The sequence below is a fragment of the Macaca fascicularis genome, chromosome 4, assembly GCF_037993035.2.
Source record: "Macaca fascicularis isolate 582-1 chromosome 4, T2T-MFA8v1.1".
Lineage (NCBI taxonomy): Eukaryota > Metazoa > Chordata > Mammalia > Primates > Cercopithecidae > Macaca > Macaca fascicularis.
In genome coordinates this window covers 104,161,032-104,176,692 of record NC_088378.1, presented here as the reverse complement: position 1 = coordinate 104,176,692, position 15,661 = coordinate 104,161,032, and the positions used below count along the sequence as shown (strand labels likewise).

Sequence of the window (15,661 nt, the reverse complement as noted above, 5' to 3'; positions counted from 1 at the left end):
CTCCTACTGATGAGTTTCATTGATGTGTTTTTTATGGGTTATGTACTAATTTAGTAAATGTGTATGTTTTCAGCTTTTTTAATCCAAGTCATGCCATGAAATGCAAAAGACATTGGAAATCATATATTTAAAATGATTCCAAGACTTCTGAAAAACTTGAGCTTCGTTCTATACTAAAAGCTCATGAGATAGCCATTTAAGAATTGCTGTGATAAAATTTCTACTTAGAAAACATATCCAGGAATTTCCAAAATGAGGTTGAAGGAATCCATTGCCAACAATTAATCTGTAAGATGTTTTTCAGTGACTGCATCTTTTTCAGTGTTTTGGACCACAGATTTAATTTTCATAGCGTTATTCTGTTTAAAAGGGTGATAGTAGCAAATATTTCAAAAAATTCATCAAGAAAATTTTAAACATTATGCTTTATGGCCTTCAATTACTTTATACCTTTTCAAAGGGTGTTTGTTCACCTTATTCTTGTAGATGGGAGTCAGGAACTTGTTTTGCATGGTCAGTTTTTCTTTTGCATGAGGACAATTGTAGTGTTCTGGGAGTTTTTTCACATGTAGGTTACTTTGATGGTGGCCTAGCGAAGAACGTCTGAGCTTAAGAATAATTGAAGGAAGGACTGTTAAACTCACTTTATTTCTGAAGAAAACTCATTTTATTTCTGAAGAATGTCTTTACTGGATTTCTACCACATATTATCTCATGGATAGAAGAGGGTGAGTGGGAGTTGGGAAGGACATTTAAATATGACTACTGAATTCACTGACACCACCAATTTCCAGCAAAGTTTTATAAGGTCAGAGTCTTATGCTCTATCTGTATAAAAGTACTTAGGAGCCAGTGAAATGGAATTAATATCTAGTTACAAAATAAATTCTAAATTTGAAAGTAAATATGGATAACTTCTGTGGGATTTCAGAAAAGTATGTTAGCAAGCCAATGAACTTTCAGAGAGCAGTTGCTGAGACTGAGCCTCCTTTTGGTTCTCCTTCTGAGATGCTTTCTTCCTCCTCTTTTCCTGTAACAGTTGAAAATATTTATTGAGACCTGTTGAATGTCAGGTACTAAAGATGGTGAACAGAACAGAATTAATATCTGCCTCAGATAACTTTAGTTGAACAAAGAATACTGATAAGTAACTAGATCTTTATAAGAGATGACATGTGATAAAACTTACATAATAGGGAAATATTTTAAGAGGTAATATTACCCCAGGCTCTATAGAGAGATCAAGGAATACTTTGAATAATTCCCAGAGGAGGCAGTGTTAACTCAAAATTAAAGGATGGGTAGGAACTAATAGAAGCATGGGTTTCTGAAGCAGAGGGACTAGCAAGAGGAAAGGCCCCTAGAGTTCAGAGAAGCAGACTAGAGAACCAGAAGGAGTCGTATATGGCTGGGCAGAGTGGATATGAATGTAGCCAGAGGAGGGAAGAACAGGGAGGTAAGGTAGATGACACTTGTGGCCTGATTAAGGAGTTTGGACTCTGTCCTTATATAATGTGTATATAAACTATTCAGACCTTCTAAGCAGTGATTTGTGGTGGTCAGGTTTACTTCGAGAATGACATGGTATGCAGAATGGATTTGGAGAGGAGCAAGATATGGGGCAAGGAGACCAGTTAGGAGGACTAATCCGGAAGATGGATATTGGTGATTTCCTACTAGAGATTTAGAAAGAAGTCTCGCGTACCTAGCTTTTCGTGTCTCTGTATTTATTTTCTCCTTTTCACTGCTCTTTTTTCTTCCCTCATCTACCTGTGTTCTGTACTGTCACTTGCTTCCAGTTGTCAATATGTTGATTTCTGTTTATTCCTTGCTCACATAATGTATATTACCCTGCTAATATGACTTTAAAGAGTAACTTTATTGAAATATAATTCATATATAATAAAAGGTAGATATTTTAAGGTACAGATCAATGAATGTTTACAAATACATATCCTTGTGTAACCACTACCACACAATCAAGATATAGAAACTTTCCGTCACTCCTGAAGGTTTCTTTGTGCCCCTTGCTAGTCAGCCCCCAACCGTGGCCTTGGTGACTGATCTGGTTTTTTTTAATCACCATAGATTGTATTTTCTTTTCTAGAGTTTTATGCGAGTGGTTTCATACACTGTGTACTCTTTTGTGTCTTTTTTCTTCCATTATGTTTGTGATTTGTTATCGATTCACTTGTTCATCTGTCCATTGACTTTTTAGATGTTTTTCTTCTTAAGTAAGTTTGTTTTCTTTCTCAACTGGAACATGGTATTAAAGCATTTATTCTTTTTCTTTCTTTTTTTTTTTTTTTGTATTAAAATGTGATGCGCATCTGTAATCCCAGCTATTCGGGAGGCTGAGAGGCAGGAGGATCTCTTGAGTTCAGGAGTTTGAGTCCAGCCTGGGTAACATAGAAAGACTCTGTCTCAAAAAAAAAAAAAAAAAAGTGATTAAAATAAAAAAGGTTTTTACTTGAGCCCAGGATTCAAGGTTATAGTGAGCTATGATCTTCACACCGTACTCCAGCCTGGGTGACAGAGCAAGACCCTGTCTGAAATTTTTTGTTGTTGTTGTTAAATTACTGATATTTATTGAATAGAATTTTATATTCCTGCTACTGAGTTTTAAAAGTGGCCACATCAGTTTATCATCTTCTCAAATGGAGGACAAGCACTTTTATAATGAATTATCTTACTGCTTTCTAAGGATTAGTAGCTTTTGACATACTCAATGCCTGTATTGTCTTTTTATATTTTTGTTCTGCTTTTCATGAGCTTAGGCAAAGAGGTCCTTATGATACAGCTGTCTTCTTAAGTGATCTTATGGCTTTTATTATTATTTTTTTTTTGAGATGGAGTCTTGTTCTATCTCCCACGCAGGAGTGCCGTAGCGTGATCTTGGCTCACTGTAACCTCTGCTTCCCAGGTTCAAGTGATTCTCCTGCCTTAGCCTTCCAAGTAGCTGGGATTACAGGCATGCACCACCACACCTGGCTAAAGTTTTGTATTTTTAGTAGAGACAGGGTTCACCATGTTGGCCAGGCTGGGCTCGAACTCCAGACCTCAAGTGATCTGCCTGCATCAGCCTCCCAAAGTTCTTTATTCTTATTTTCTATATGAAGTAGTAATTAAAGATTTCTAGTAAGTAAATATCCAATAGGACAAACCAGTTTTAAACCAGGCTTTCAGGCTCGGCTTTGACTTTTTTTTAAATGCAAGATCTACGTTTTCTTGTGTTGTTTATTTTCTCTCCTGTGTAACTTGCATTAATATTCATTAAGTGGCTAGCTTACACAGTTAGAGCCAACAGCGAGCAAGCAAGGAAAAGAAAATTCCCTAAAGTTTATAGTCTTGTGTTGTGATTCGAGAATTACTGCCATAACTAACTTAATAACAAGCAGATTGAGGGAGAACTTGTCATCTAGAAGTGTTACTTTGACATTACATAATGACCTATCTGTAATAGCTCCTTTTAGTTTTAAAAATTCCTCATAGGCACTATTGATATGATAGGGCAATATAGAGATGTCAGTTTTATGGCCTCAAAGATCTATGCATTTTATAAATGTATTTCAGTTACATTTTGGCAGTAAAGAGAGCAGGAAGATAATGCTTCCATTAAAGTGATCAACTACGCATGTAGAAATTGGGCAGTAAGATGTGTGAAAAAAGCTTTTAGATGAAACCCATTTTCGTGTATAAATTGCCTGTGCTGCATATATAACTGTCTCATGATGCTTTGGGGTAATTCAGCAAGTATAGCACTGGAAATGGTGTTTGCCTGCTGATCTTAAAGAAGGAAGTGTATAAATTGCTTTATAATAAGTCTGCTGCTCAGCTGTTATATTACATTAATCTGTTCTTTTTTTCTCCTAGCTTTTCTTCTCTTTTCTTAAACAATTGATTAAAATTTTAATTAACTTTTACTATTTCAGTTCTGTTTTATTTTTCATTCTTAAAAGTTATTATAAGTAAAAACAAAAACCCATTTTTGCTCTTCTACTACTTGGGACAGTGTGTCTTCATGTTTCAGAGCATTTGTATTTCAATAGTCACATTGACTAAAGATGAACTGTGAGAGAAGCTTAATTATTTTCCATATACTTTTGGTATGATCTTATCTGACTACATTTTAAGTTTTATATCCTAGTAAAATCCATTTTAAATCATTTATTATTCAGTACTAAACCCTTTTATAAATTTCAAATTGAAATTTTTAAAAAGCAGTACTTATTTCTTGATGCATTGTTTTTATTAACATGTTTCTTAAGTGCTTCTATATCACAAAAATATACAGGGTTTTTTTTCTTTCCTGTGCCTGTCAATTCTCATTACTTTCTTTTTGTTTTTTCCTCCTCACTTTTCACCTGCACTACACAGATTTCCTCTTCTGATGCTCCTCTTCAGCCTTTGGTATCCTCTCCTTCTCTGCAAGCTGCTGTTGACAAAAATAAATTGGAGGTATGGTAATGTTTTAACCAGCTGAGTTATGTAGTGTTAAATGGTAAATTAACTTCCTTTTGCAGTGTGTCATTCGGAAACACTATAATAGTTGCTTATATTTTGAATGATCCCTAGAATTAAAACAGCAATTTCTAGAATTTTTTTATACCACAGCTATGATTAAGGAACTTTGAATCTATATTTAATTTCAGAATAACTGATTTATTGGTGCCATGGCTATATCTCAACAGTTAAGAAGCAATTAGTTTTTTGTTGTTGTGCCCATTACTATCTTATACTTACAGGAACTTTTAAAAAACAAAAACAAAACTTTTCTTTCTTTTTTTTTTTTTTTTGAGACAGAGTCTCACGCTGTTGCCCAGGCTGGAGTGCAGTGGCGCGATCTCGGCTCACTGCAAGCTCCGCCTCCCAGGTTCCCGCCATTCTCCTGCCTCAGCCTCCTGAGTAGCTGGGACTACAGGCGCCCGCCACCGCGCCCGGCTAATTTTTTGTATTTTTAGTAGAGACGGGGTTTCACTGTGGTCTCGATCTCCTGACCTTGTGATCCGCCTGCCTCGGCCTCCCAAAGTGCTGGGATTACAGGCTTGAGCCACCGCGCCCGGCCCAAAACTTTTCTTTCTATAATTCTGTTGTTAAAAGCACTTAAACAAAGTTAATGCCAAGTTTCTTTTTTAAGCAATAGTAAACACCATACAGATAAAACGTGGGTATTATGGGATCATGAGTTCAGAATCATCAATGATAACTGTTAGAATGCAGTTTGGGTGGAAGTGGTTGGGGTGCATATACTACCACTGTGTATTTTTAAAGTCATCCCTACAAATATTTGAGAGTTTTAATTTGACTCTTTACCTATTTTTTTTTTGTTACATTGGCCTTAATAAATTAGTTCCAGGCATTCTTTCAACTATCATTTTTTCCCATAGACATGGGATAAATGATAAATAGTTGGCTAGATGTGTGGTATACAAAGACAAGATATAGCCCCTGCCCTCCAGGAGCTTACAGTCTAAGGCAAGAAAACAGATAACTATATAGCAGTTTATAATATAATATATTATGGACTGTGATTGAAGTACGCTTACTGTACTGCAGTTAATACAGGAGGCATCATTTTGATGCATCTTATGCTCTGAATAAGCATTAGACACAAGGAAGGATTAGGAAGAATTCCAAATAGGGAAACTAGCCTGTGAAAAAACATATGGGCAAAGTAGAGTGTTTGGGGAGTTGCAAGCAGAATGGCATAACTGAAATATGAGTAGAATGGCCAGGCTCCTCTGTTTCTCATGAAGGAGCCTTCTCGTGAGCCCACTGAAGGAGTTTGATTCTGAAGGCTTGGGCACTTTTACTGATGAGTTTTAAGCGTTGGGGGGCGGGTGTGACAGGATCAGATTTTCATGTTGTAACACTACAGGCTCCATGGGGAATGAATTTTGTGGTGATGGGTGAGGAAAAGAGTGAACCTATTATTCTAATCCAGGTGTAAAATGAAGGGACATGCTCCAAAGTAGTAACAGGGAATGTAAAAGAGAATGTAATTTTTAAAATTTATTTTATTTTTTTGAGATGGAGTCTTGCTCTGTTGCCAGGCTGAACTGCAGTGGTGGGATCTGGGCTCACTGCACCCTCCATCTCCAGGTTCAAGTGGTTCTCCTGCCTCAACCTCGTGAGTAGCTGGGACTACAGGTGCGCACCACAACGCCCAGCTAATTTTTGTATTTTTAGTAGAGATGGGATTTTGCCATGTTGGCCAGGATGGTCTCGATCTCTTGGCCTTGTGATCTGCCTACCTCGGACTCCCAAAGTGCTGGGATTACAGGTGTAAGCCACCGCGCCTGGCCAAGAGAGTGTAATTTTGAGAGGTCTTAAGAAGGTACAGTCCATGGGGTTTGGTAATTGATGTCCCGTGGAGGTGCTTTGGGAAGGCTTGTGACTTCCAGCTTCTATCTTGAGCATCTTAGTAGATGATGGTGCCAATTAGTGAGATAAGGATACAAGCTGAAAAGAAGGAACAGGTTTGAGCAGAAAAGGAAAGAGGTGAATTAAAAGTTGGATGTGTTAAGTATGAGGTCACTGTGGAACATTGAGGTTATTTAGTAGGTGGTTGGATATACAGGTCTAGGCCCAGGGAAGAGAAAAGGGGAGGCGAGTAGTAAGAGAGAGAGAGCGCTTAAAAATGTGTGAAACTATGTCATTTATTTATTTATTTATTTATTTGAGACGGAGTTTCGCTCTTGCCCAGTTTGGAGTACAGTGGCGCGATCTCGGCTTATTGCAGCCTCCCACTGCAACCTCCGCCTCCTGGGTTCAAGCGACTCTCCTGCCTCAGCCTCCCGAGTAGCTGGGATTACAGGCATGTGCCACCACACATGACTAATTATATAATTTTAGTAGAGATAGGGTTTCTCCATGTTGGTCAAGCTGGTCCCGAACTCCCGACCTCAAGTGATCCACCCACCTCAGCCTCCCAAAGTGCTGGGATTATAGGGGTGAGCCACCGCACCTAGCCCTATGTTTTTATTTAAATAACTCAAGTATAGTTTGATTATAATGAACCCAGCATGTACTTACCTCCATGTTATTGGACTTGAATGTTTAACCAGTTTTCTTGCACAGGAAGTCAGCTGTTTCACTATGTCACTTGTGCATTTAACCACCAGGTTTCAAGAACTACTATTTTAAAATACAAAACACTGCAGTATTTTGTTCTTGCTGAGAAAATAGTTTAAAACAAATTAGGTTTTCACAGTACTCTTAGATCTTTTAGCAGCTTTTGATTCTATGGATGGGAGTCATCTGTGGGTCAAACTGCATGATGAGTTTAGAGCCCATGCTGTTAATATTACTTCAGAGCCTGTCTCCTAATACCACTGCCAGAATCAGAGTAGGTGACAGCTGTATTTTTATTATTTTTATACTTTAAGGTCTAGGATACATGTGCACAACATGCAGGTTTGATACATAGGTATACATGTGCCATATTGGTTTGCTGCACCCATCAACTCGTCATTTACATTAGGTATTTCTCTTAATGCTATCCCTCTCCCAACCCCCCAATCCCCGACAGACCCAGTGTGTGATATTCCTTGCCCTGTGTCCAAGTGATCTCATTATTCAATTCCCACCTATGAGTGAGAACATGTGGTGTTTGGTTTTCTGTCCTTGTGATAGTTTGCTGAGGATGATGGTTTCTAGCTTCATCCATGTTCCTACAAAGGCCATGAACTCATCCTTTTTTATGGCTGTGTAGTATTCCATGGTGTATATGTGCCACATTTTCTTAATCCAGTCTATGATTGATGGACATTTGGATTGGTTCCAAGTCTGTGCTATTGTGAATAGTGCCGCAATAAACATACGTGTGCATGTGTCTTGACAGCTGTATTTTTACAGCTGAATTCCAGTGTTAAAGAGTATCAAGTCATGCTCTCCCTCTAGTAAATGTAGCTAGCAAATTTGATTTGTTTTTAGTGATTTCATATGTGCCCACCAATTGTGGTGATTAGGAAATCAAACTTCTACTCATGACACAATGGCCTTCTTGAGAAATAACTGTCTTTACCTGTGCTGGCTGCTCTAACAATATACCATAGATTGAGTAGCTTATAAACAACAAAAATTTACTTCTCACAGTTCCGGAGGCTGGAAAGACTCATGAAGGGTCCACTTTCTAGTTCTTAAAATGGTGCATCTTTGTGCCCTCATATAGTGGGAAAGGGCTGGAAATCTCTCTCGGGCCTTTTTGATAAGGGTGTGAATCCTATTCATGAAGGTTTCATCCTCATGACTTAATCACTTCCCAAAGCCCCACCTCCTAATAATATCACTTTGGGGATTAGGTTTTAACATGTGAATTTTGGGATGGACACAAACATTCAAACCATAGCAATGACTAATAGCTCTGAGAGGTTCAGAAGCAACTCATTCTCAACATATTTTTCTTTTCTTTTTTTTTTTGAGACAGAGTTTGCTCCTGTCGCCCAGGCTGGAGTGCAGTGGTATAGTCTCAGCTCACTGCAACCTGTGTCTCCTAGGTTCAAGTGATTCTTCTGCCTTAGCCTCCCAAGTAGCCGGGATTACAGGTGCCTGCCACCATGCCCAGCTAATTTTTGTATTTTTAGTAGAGACAGGGTTTCATCATGTTGATCAGGCTGGTCTCGAACTTCTGATCTCAGGTGATCCGACTGCCTCAGCCTCCTGAAGTGCTGGGATTACAAGCATGAGCCACCATGCCCGGCCTCTTTCTCAACATATTATTGAAACTGTTCTATCACATTGCTTTCTGCACCATAGTTTACTAAGAATATATAGAAAATATTTTATATATAAAATTTTTCACATCCTATTTATTCTTTACTTATAAAATGGGGATAAAATTTCTAACTTCATAAAGTTGTTGTGAGGATTAAAAGAGCCACAACAGTGCCTGTCACGTAGTAAGGGTTCAGAAAGTATTAGCTGTTACTGTAAGGAATAATAACAGCAATAATAAATAGCAAAGCTCCACTGGACCACAGTGAGTAGTGAGACTTCAAAGTTTGGGCTCCATAGTCCCTCAGTCCTACCACTAGCTTTGATTAACTGTGTTGCTTTGGGCATTACTTCTTTTTTGTTTCTTCATTTGTAAGATGACAGTAGATAAAGTTTTTATTGCAGAAAATTGTTGCAAAGATTACATTAGACAGTAAGGTACTTATCAACTGGCCCATGAGAAGCACTTAATAAGTGGTAGTTGTGGGCTGGGCACCGTGGCTCATGCTTGTAATCCCAGCACTTTGGGAGGCTGAGGCAGGCAGATCACGAGGTCAGGAGATGGAGACTATCCTGGCTAACACGGTGAAACCCCATCTCTACTAAAAATACAAAAAATTAGCCGGGTGTGGTGGCGGGTGCCTGTAGTCCCAGGTACTCGGGAGGCTGAGGCAGGAGAATGGTGTGAACTTGGGAGGTGGAGCTTGCAGTGAGCCGCGATCGTGCCACTGCACTTCAGCCTGGGTGACAGAGTGAGACTCCGTCTCAAAAAAAAAAAAAAAAAAAAAGTGTTAGTTGTGTTTTGGAAATGAAGGTTTTGATTTGGGAAATGGTTGAGTTAGCAATAGGTAATGTTTCTAGTTATCCTTAAATGGTTAGATCTTCCTTATTTCCAGTGTAAAGCCCAGGCACTTGAGTAGATATGAAGATCTTTTTTGAGAATTATCCCAACTTTCTAGATGGTCTCTTCTGTGCTAGACTATGTTAATATCCTTAATGTTCAAGGGAAAATGTCACTTTTGACATATGCTCTTCTGGTAACTAAAGCATATAGATTCTTCAGGTTTTAGCACAAGTTCAACTTTATGTTGACTTTTATCCTGTTCCTGAAAAACATTATTGAAACATAATTTTAAATAATCCTAGTCTAAAGGAGACTGAGATATAAACTGTCCAGATTCTGGAAATTCTATCCATGTATTCTCCTTTTGTTGCAAAGCAATATACCAGTAGTTTGTTAGCTTTGTCCTCTGCTTAAATGCTTTCACTAATTGGTGAATTACTATTACAACACTCATTGCCTTTTATTAATGGGTAATAAAACAAAAGGTTGAAAAGAGAAATTACATTAGAATTTCCCTGTTCTTAAAATTGCAGTTGAAGACGTTGCTTATTCATGACCCAAATATAAAGATCTTTGCTATGAATTTCTTTTAAAATTTTGAACTAAGATGAAAGTTTTTCCTTTCCTCTTTTTAAAATCACACAACAAACACTAAAATTTTAATGTGCTATATTTGTGTAGTGCTTTATAGTTTGCAAAGTTGCTTTCTAGGTTCTTAGTGCCTTTCATTTTTTCTTTTTAGTGCTGAAATGCACATTAAATATATATCTAGTTTAATACTTACAAGACTATCACTGTGTAATGTATATTGAAACTCAACGTTATTACCACTTTGAAAGCTCCCATGTGACTGTTCCTAAATACCCTCATCCCTTCTCCTTAAAGGTAATTAACATCCTGATTTTTATCATCATCGTCTTTATTTTTTGCTTTTTGAAATAGTTTTATACTAGTGTGTACCCTCTCCAACATCATACTTTTGCCTGTTTTTGAACTTTATATGAATGGTTGCAAAGCACTTTGAACTTTTATTATTTCTCTCACATTATGGCCTAGGAGTTGCCAATATTATCTTTCCTGATTGACAAACGGCGGATTTAGTCTGACAGAGGTTGCATCAGACACCATTTTAAAGGCATAGGTACAAATGCAGCCTTTAGGTATTTTGAGTAAGTTCTGCATGTTTATCATGCTGCCTTCCCTAGGTTCATCAGTTTGTCTTTTCTTTTTTTGCTGTCAGGAAACTAAGGGCAAGATTAGTGTTTAGTTGCAGTAGACTTTCAGTTCTCAGTTTCTAGTCATCTCTTTCCTCTGAATGCCTTATGAATGCTCTTTGTTTAACCTCTTTTCATTTTCCTCTTTTGGCTCTTAAGATTTATTGTTGATACTTTTAATTCTTAAGTTTTTAACATTATATCTAATCCTTATTGGAAATGCAAATTGTGACTATCATAATGCCATTTTTTTTTTTTTTTTTTTTTTTTTTGAGACTGAGTCTGGCTCTGTCGCCCAGGCTGGAGTGCAGTGGCCGGATCTCAGCTCACTGCAAGCTCCGCCTCCCGGGTTTACGCCATTCTCCTGCCTCAGCCTCCGGAGTAGCTGGGACCACAGGCGCCCGCCACCTCGCCCGGCTAGTTTTTTGTATTTTTTAGTAGAGACGGGGTTTCACCGTGTTAGCCAGGATGGTCTCGATTTCCTGACCTTGTGATCCGCCCGTCTCGGCCTCCCAAAGTGCTGGGATTACAGGCTTGAGCCACCGCGCCCGGCTCATAATGCCATTTATACTTTACCTCTACTGCCTTACACTAATCAGTTGGCTGTGGTCCCCAAGCACTATCTTGAACATTCTTTTTCTCATGAGAAAATCACTGTATTTGCCCCTTTTTTCAAAGCAAAATCTGTGGTGATAGACTGAAGTATCGGGGGAACCCACCCCAATATTTCAACATAGGTTCTTTCTATTTTTCCCTAAGTGTCAGCCGGCCTGAGAAATAGAAAGAGTACAAAGAGAGGAATTTTACAGCTGGGCCGCCGGGGTGACATCATACATCATGGTAGGACAGTGATGCCCACCTGAGCCGCAAAACCAGCATGTTTTTATTAAGGACTTCAGAAGGGGAGGGGGTGTACAAACAGGGAGTAGGTCACAAAGATCACATGCTTCCAAGGACAAAAAGGAGAACAAAGATCACATGCTTCTGAGGCCAATAAAGATCACAAGGCAAAGGTCAAAATCAAAAACTCCTGATAAGGGTCTATGTTCAGCTGTGCACATATTGTCTTGATAAACATCTTAAACAACAGAAAACAAGGTTTGAGAGCAGAGAACCAGTCTGACCTCAAATTTATCAGAGAGTGTTTTTTTCCCCACCCTAATAAGCCTGAGGGTACTGCAGGAGACCAGGGCATATTTCATTCCTTATCTCAACCGCATAAGACAGACACTCCTAGAGGGGCTGTTTATAGACCTCCCCCCAAGAATGCAATTCTCTTCCTAGAGTATTAATATCAATATTCCTTGCTACGAAAAGAATTTAGTGATCTCTTCCCTGCTTGCACGTCTGTTTATAGGCTCTCTGCAAGAAGAAAATTATGACTTTTTTTGCCCAACCCGACAGGCGGTCAGACCTTATGGTTGTCTTTCCTTGTTCCCTAAAATCGCTGTTATTCTCTTCTTTTTCAAGGTGCACTGATTTCATATTGTTCAAACACACAAGTTTTACAATCAATTTGTACAGTTAACGCAGTCATCACAGTGGACCTGAGGTGACATATATCCTCAGCTTACGAAGATAACAGGATTAAGAGATTAAAGTAAGACAGGTGTAAGAAATTATAAGAGTATTATTAGGGAGGTGATAAATGTCCATGAAATCTTCACAATTTATGTTCCTCTGCCATGGCTCCAGCTTGTCCCTCCGTTTGGGGTCCCTGACTTCCTGTAACACTGAAGATATTTTGTGATTAAAAAAAGCAGATTTTTAGTCTTCCTCTTATATTTACCTATTATAATTTATCTTTGTATAATAAAGAAGTCTGTCCTATCACTTAGTTTTTTTTTTTTCTCATTCATAATTCAACTGCGTGATTGCTGTTAGGAAGTCGAACCTAATAGAAGGATATAGTGAGAATTTATTGAATGGAGAGCTCATTCATTTAAAACAAACACAAAACAAACCCTAATATATCAAAGAAGTTCTAAATTGTCTTAACTCTGTGCCTCTGTCTTAATTTTTTCACAGATATTCTTTGCTGTCATCAGCATATAACCTCAATGAGAATATGAATTTGCTATGTTTACTATTATATTTCAGTAGCACATAGATATTGTAATTACTGAGTATTTCTACCTTTTTTTAAATGATGACTCAAACTAATAAAAATGAGTCAAAAGTTGCCATTTTTTTAAAAAGTAAACTTATCAAAACTTTGGGCTGTGTTTTAGAAAGAAAAGGAAAAAAAAAAGGAAGAGAAAAGGAGAGAAAAGGAGCCAGAAAAGCCGGCAAAACCACTTACAACTGAAAAGGTAAAATTCTTTTTAAAATTATTTTATTTTATTATTTTATTTTATTTTTTTATTATACTTTAAGTTCTAGGGTACATGTGCACAACGTGCAGGTTTGTTACATATGTATACATGTGCCGTGTTGGTGTGCTGCACCCATTAACTTGTCATTTATATTAGGTATATCTCCCAATGCTATCCCTCCCCGCTTCCCCCACCTCACAACAGGCCCCAGTGTGTGATGTTCCCCTTCCTGTGTCCCAGTGTTCTCATTGTTTAATTCCCACCTATGAGTGAGAACATGCAGTGTTTAGTTTTCTGTTCTTGCGATAGTTTGCTGAGAATGATGGTTTCCAGCTTCATCCTTGTCCCTACAAAGGACACGAACTCATCCTTTTTTATGGCTGCATAGTATTCCATGGTGTATATGTGCCACTTTTCCTAATCCAGTCTGTCATTGATGGACATTTGGGTTGGTTCCAAGTCTTTGCTATTGTGAATAGTGCCACAATAAACATATGTGTGCATGTGTCTTTATAGCAGCATGATTTATAATCCTTTGGGTATATCCCCAGTAATGGCATGGCAGGGTCAAATGGTATTTCTAGTTCTAGATCCTTGAGGAATCGCCACACTGTCTTCCACAATGGTTGAACTAGTTTACAGTCCCACCAACAGTGTAAAAGTGTTCCTATTTCTCCACATCCTCTCCAGCACCTGTTGTTTCCTGACTTTTTAATGATTGCCGTTCTAACTGGTGTGAGATGGTATCTCATTGTGTTTTGATTTGCATTTCTCTGATGGCCAGTGATGATGAGCATTTTTTCATGTGTCTGTTGGCTGCATAAATGCAGTGTCTTCTTTTGAGAAGTGTCTGTTCATATCCTTTGCCCACTTTTTGATGGGGTTGTTTGTTTGTTTCTTGTAAATTTGTTTAAATTATTTGTAGATTCTGGATATTAGCCCTTGGTCAGATGAGTAGATTGCAGAAATGTTCTCCCATTCTGTAGATTGCCTGTTCACTCTGATGGTAGTTTCTTTTGCTGTGCAGAAGTTCTTTAGTTTAATTAGATCCCATTTGTCAATTTTGGCTTTTGTTGCCATTGCTTGTGGTGTTTTAGACATGAAGTCCTTGCCCATGCCTATGTTCTGCATGGTATTGCCTAGGTTTTCTTCTAGGGTTTTTATGGTTTTAGGTCTAACATTTAAGTCTGTAATCCATCTTGAATGAATTTTTTTATAGGGTGTAAGAAGGGATCCAGTTTCAGCTTTCTACTTATGGCTAGACAATTTTCCCAGCAACATTTATTAAATAGGCAATCCTTTACCCATTTCTTGTTTTTGTCAGGTTTGTCAAAGATCAGATGATTGTAGATGTGTGGTATTATTTCTGAGGACTCTGTTGTGTTCCATTGGTCTATATCTCTGTTTTGGTACCAGTACCATGCAGTTTTGGTTACTGTAGCCTTGTAATACAGTTTGAAGTCAGATAGCGTGATGCCTCCAGCTTTGTTCTTTTGGCTTAGGATTTTCTTGGCAATGCGGGCTCTTTTTTGGTTCCATATGAACTTTAAAGTAGTTTTTTTCCAATTCTGTGAAGAAAGTCATTGGTAGCTTAATGGGGATGGCATTGAATCTATAAATTACCTTGGGCAGTATGGGCATTTTCACAATATTGATTCTTCTTGTCAATGAGCATGGAATGTTCTTCTATTTGTTTGTGTCCTCTTTTATTTCATTGAGCAGTGGTTTGTAGTTCTCCTTGAAGAGGTCCTTTACATCCCTTGTAAGTTGGCTTCCTAGGTATTTTATTCTCTTGGAAGCAATTGTGAATGGGAGTTCACTCATGATTTGGCTCTCTGTTTTTCTGTTATTGGTATGTAAGAATGCTAGTGACTTTTACACATGATTTTGTACCCTGAGACTTTGCTGAAGTTGCTTATCAGCTTAAGGAGATTTGGGGCTGAGACGATGGGGTTTTCTAAATATACAGTCATGTCATGTGCAAACAGGGACAATTTGACTTCCTCTTTTCCTAATTGAATACCCTTTATTTCTTTCTGCTGCCTGATTGCTCTGGCCAGAACTTCCACCACTATGTTGAATAGGAGTGGTGAGAGAGGGCATCCCTGTCTTATGCCAGTTTTCAAGTGGAATGCTTCCAGTTTTTCCCCATTCAGTATGATATTGGCTGTGGGTTTGTCATAAATAGCTCTTACTATTTTGAGATACATTCCATAAATCTCGAATTTATTAAGAGTTTTTAGCATGAAGGGCTGTTGAATTTTGTCAAAGGCCTTTTCTACATCTATTGAGATAATCATGTGGTTTTTGTCTTTGGTTCTGTTTATATGCTGGGTTACATTTATTGATTTGTGTATGTTGAACCAGCCTTGCATCCCAGGGATGAAGCCCACTTGATGATGGGAGGTAAGCTTTTTGATGTGCTGCTGAATTCAGTTTGCCAGTATTTTACTGAGGATTTTTGCATCAATGTACATCAGGGATATTGGTCTAAAATTCTCTTTTTTTTGTTGTGTCTCTGCAAGGCTTTGGTATCCGGATGATGTTGGCCTCATAAAATGAGTTAGGGAGGA

At 38.1% G+C, this 15,661-nt stretch overlaps 1 protein-coding gene across 8 annotated transcripts in view; it reads left to right on the top strand.

Moving 5' to 3' along the window:
* SMAP1 (small ArfGAP 1) overlaps positions 1 to 15,661 on the top strand; it is a 185,250-nt gene that overhangs the window by 102,883 nt on the left and 66,706 nt on the right. For 4 of the 8 annotated variants that reach the window (XM_074037694.1, XM_005552590.4, XM_065543862.2 and 1 more), the window contains 2 exons: positions 4,378 to 4,458; positions 13,005 to 13,085. In XM_074037694.1, the coding sequence (XP_073893795.1) occupies positions 4,378 to 4,458; positions 13,005 to 13,085 (162 nt within the window). The remainder of the gene's footprint in view (positions 1 to 4,377; positions 4,459 to 13,004; positions 13,086 to 15,661) is intronic. The other 4 variants (XM_074037695.1, XM_005552591.4, XM_074037696.1 and 1 more) reach the window with 1 other exon arrangement.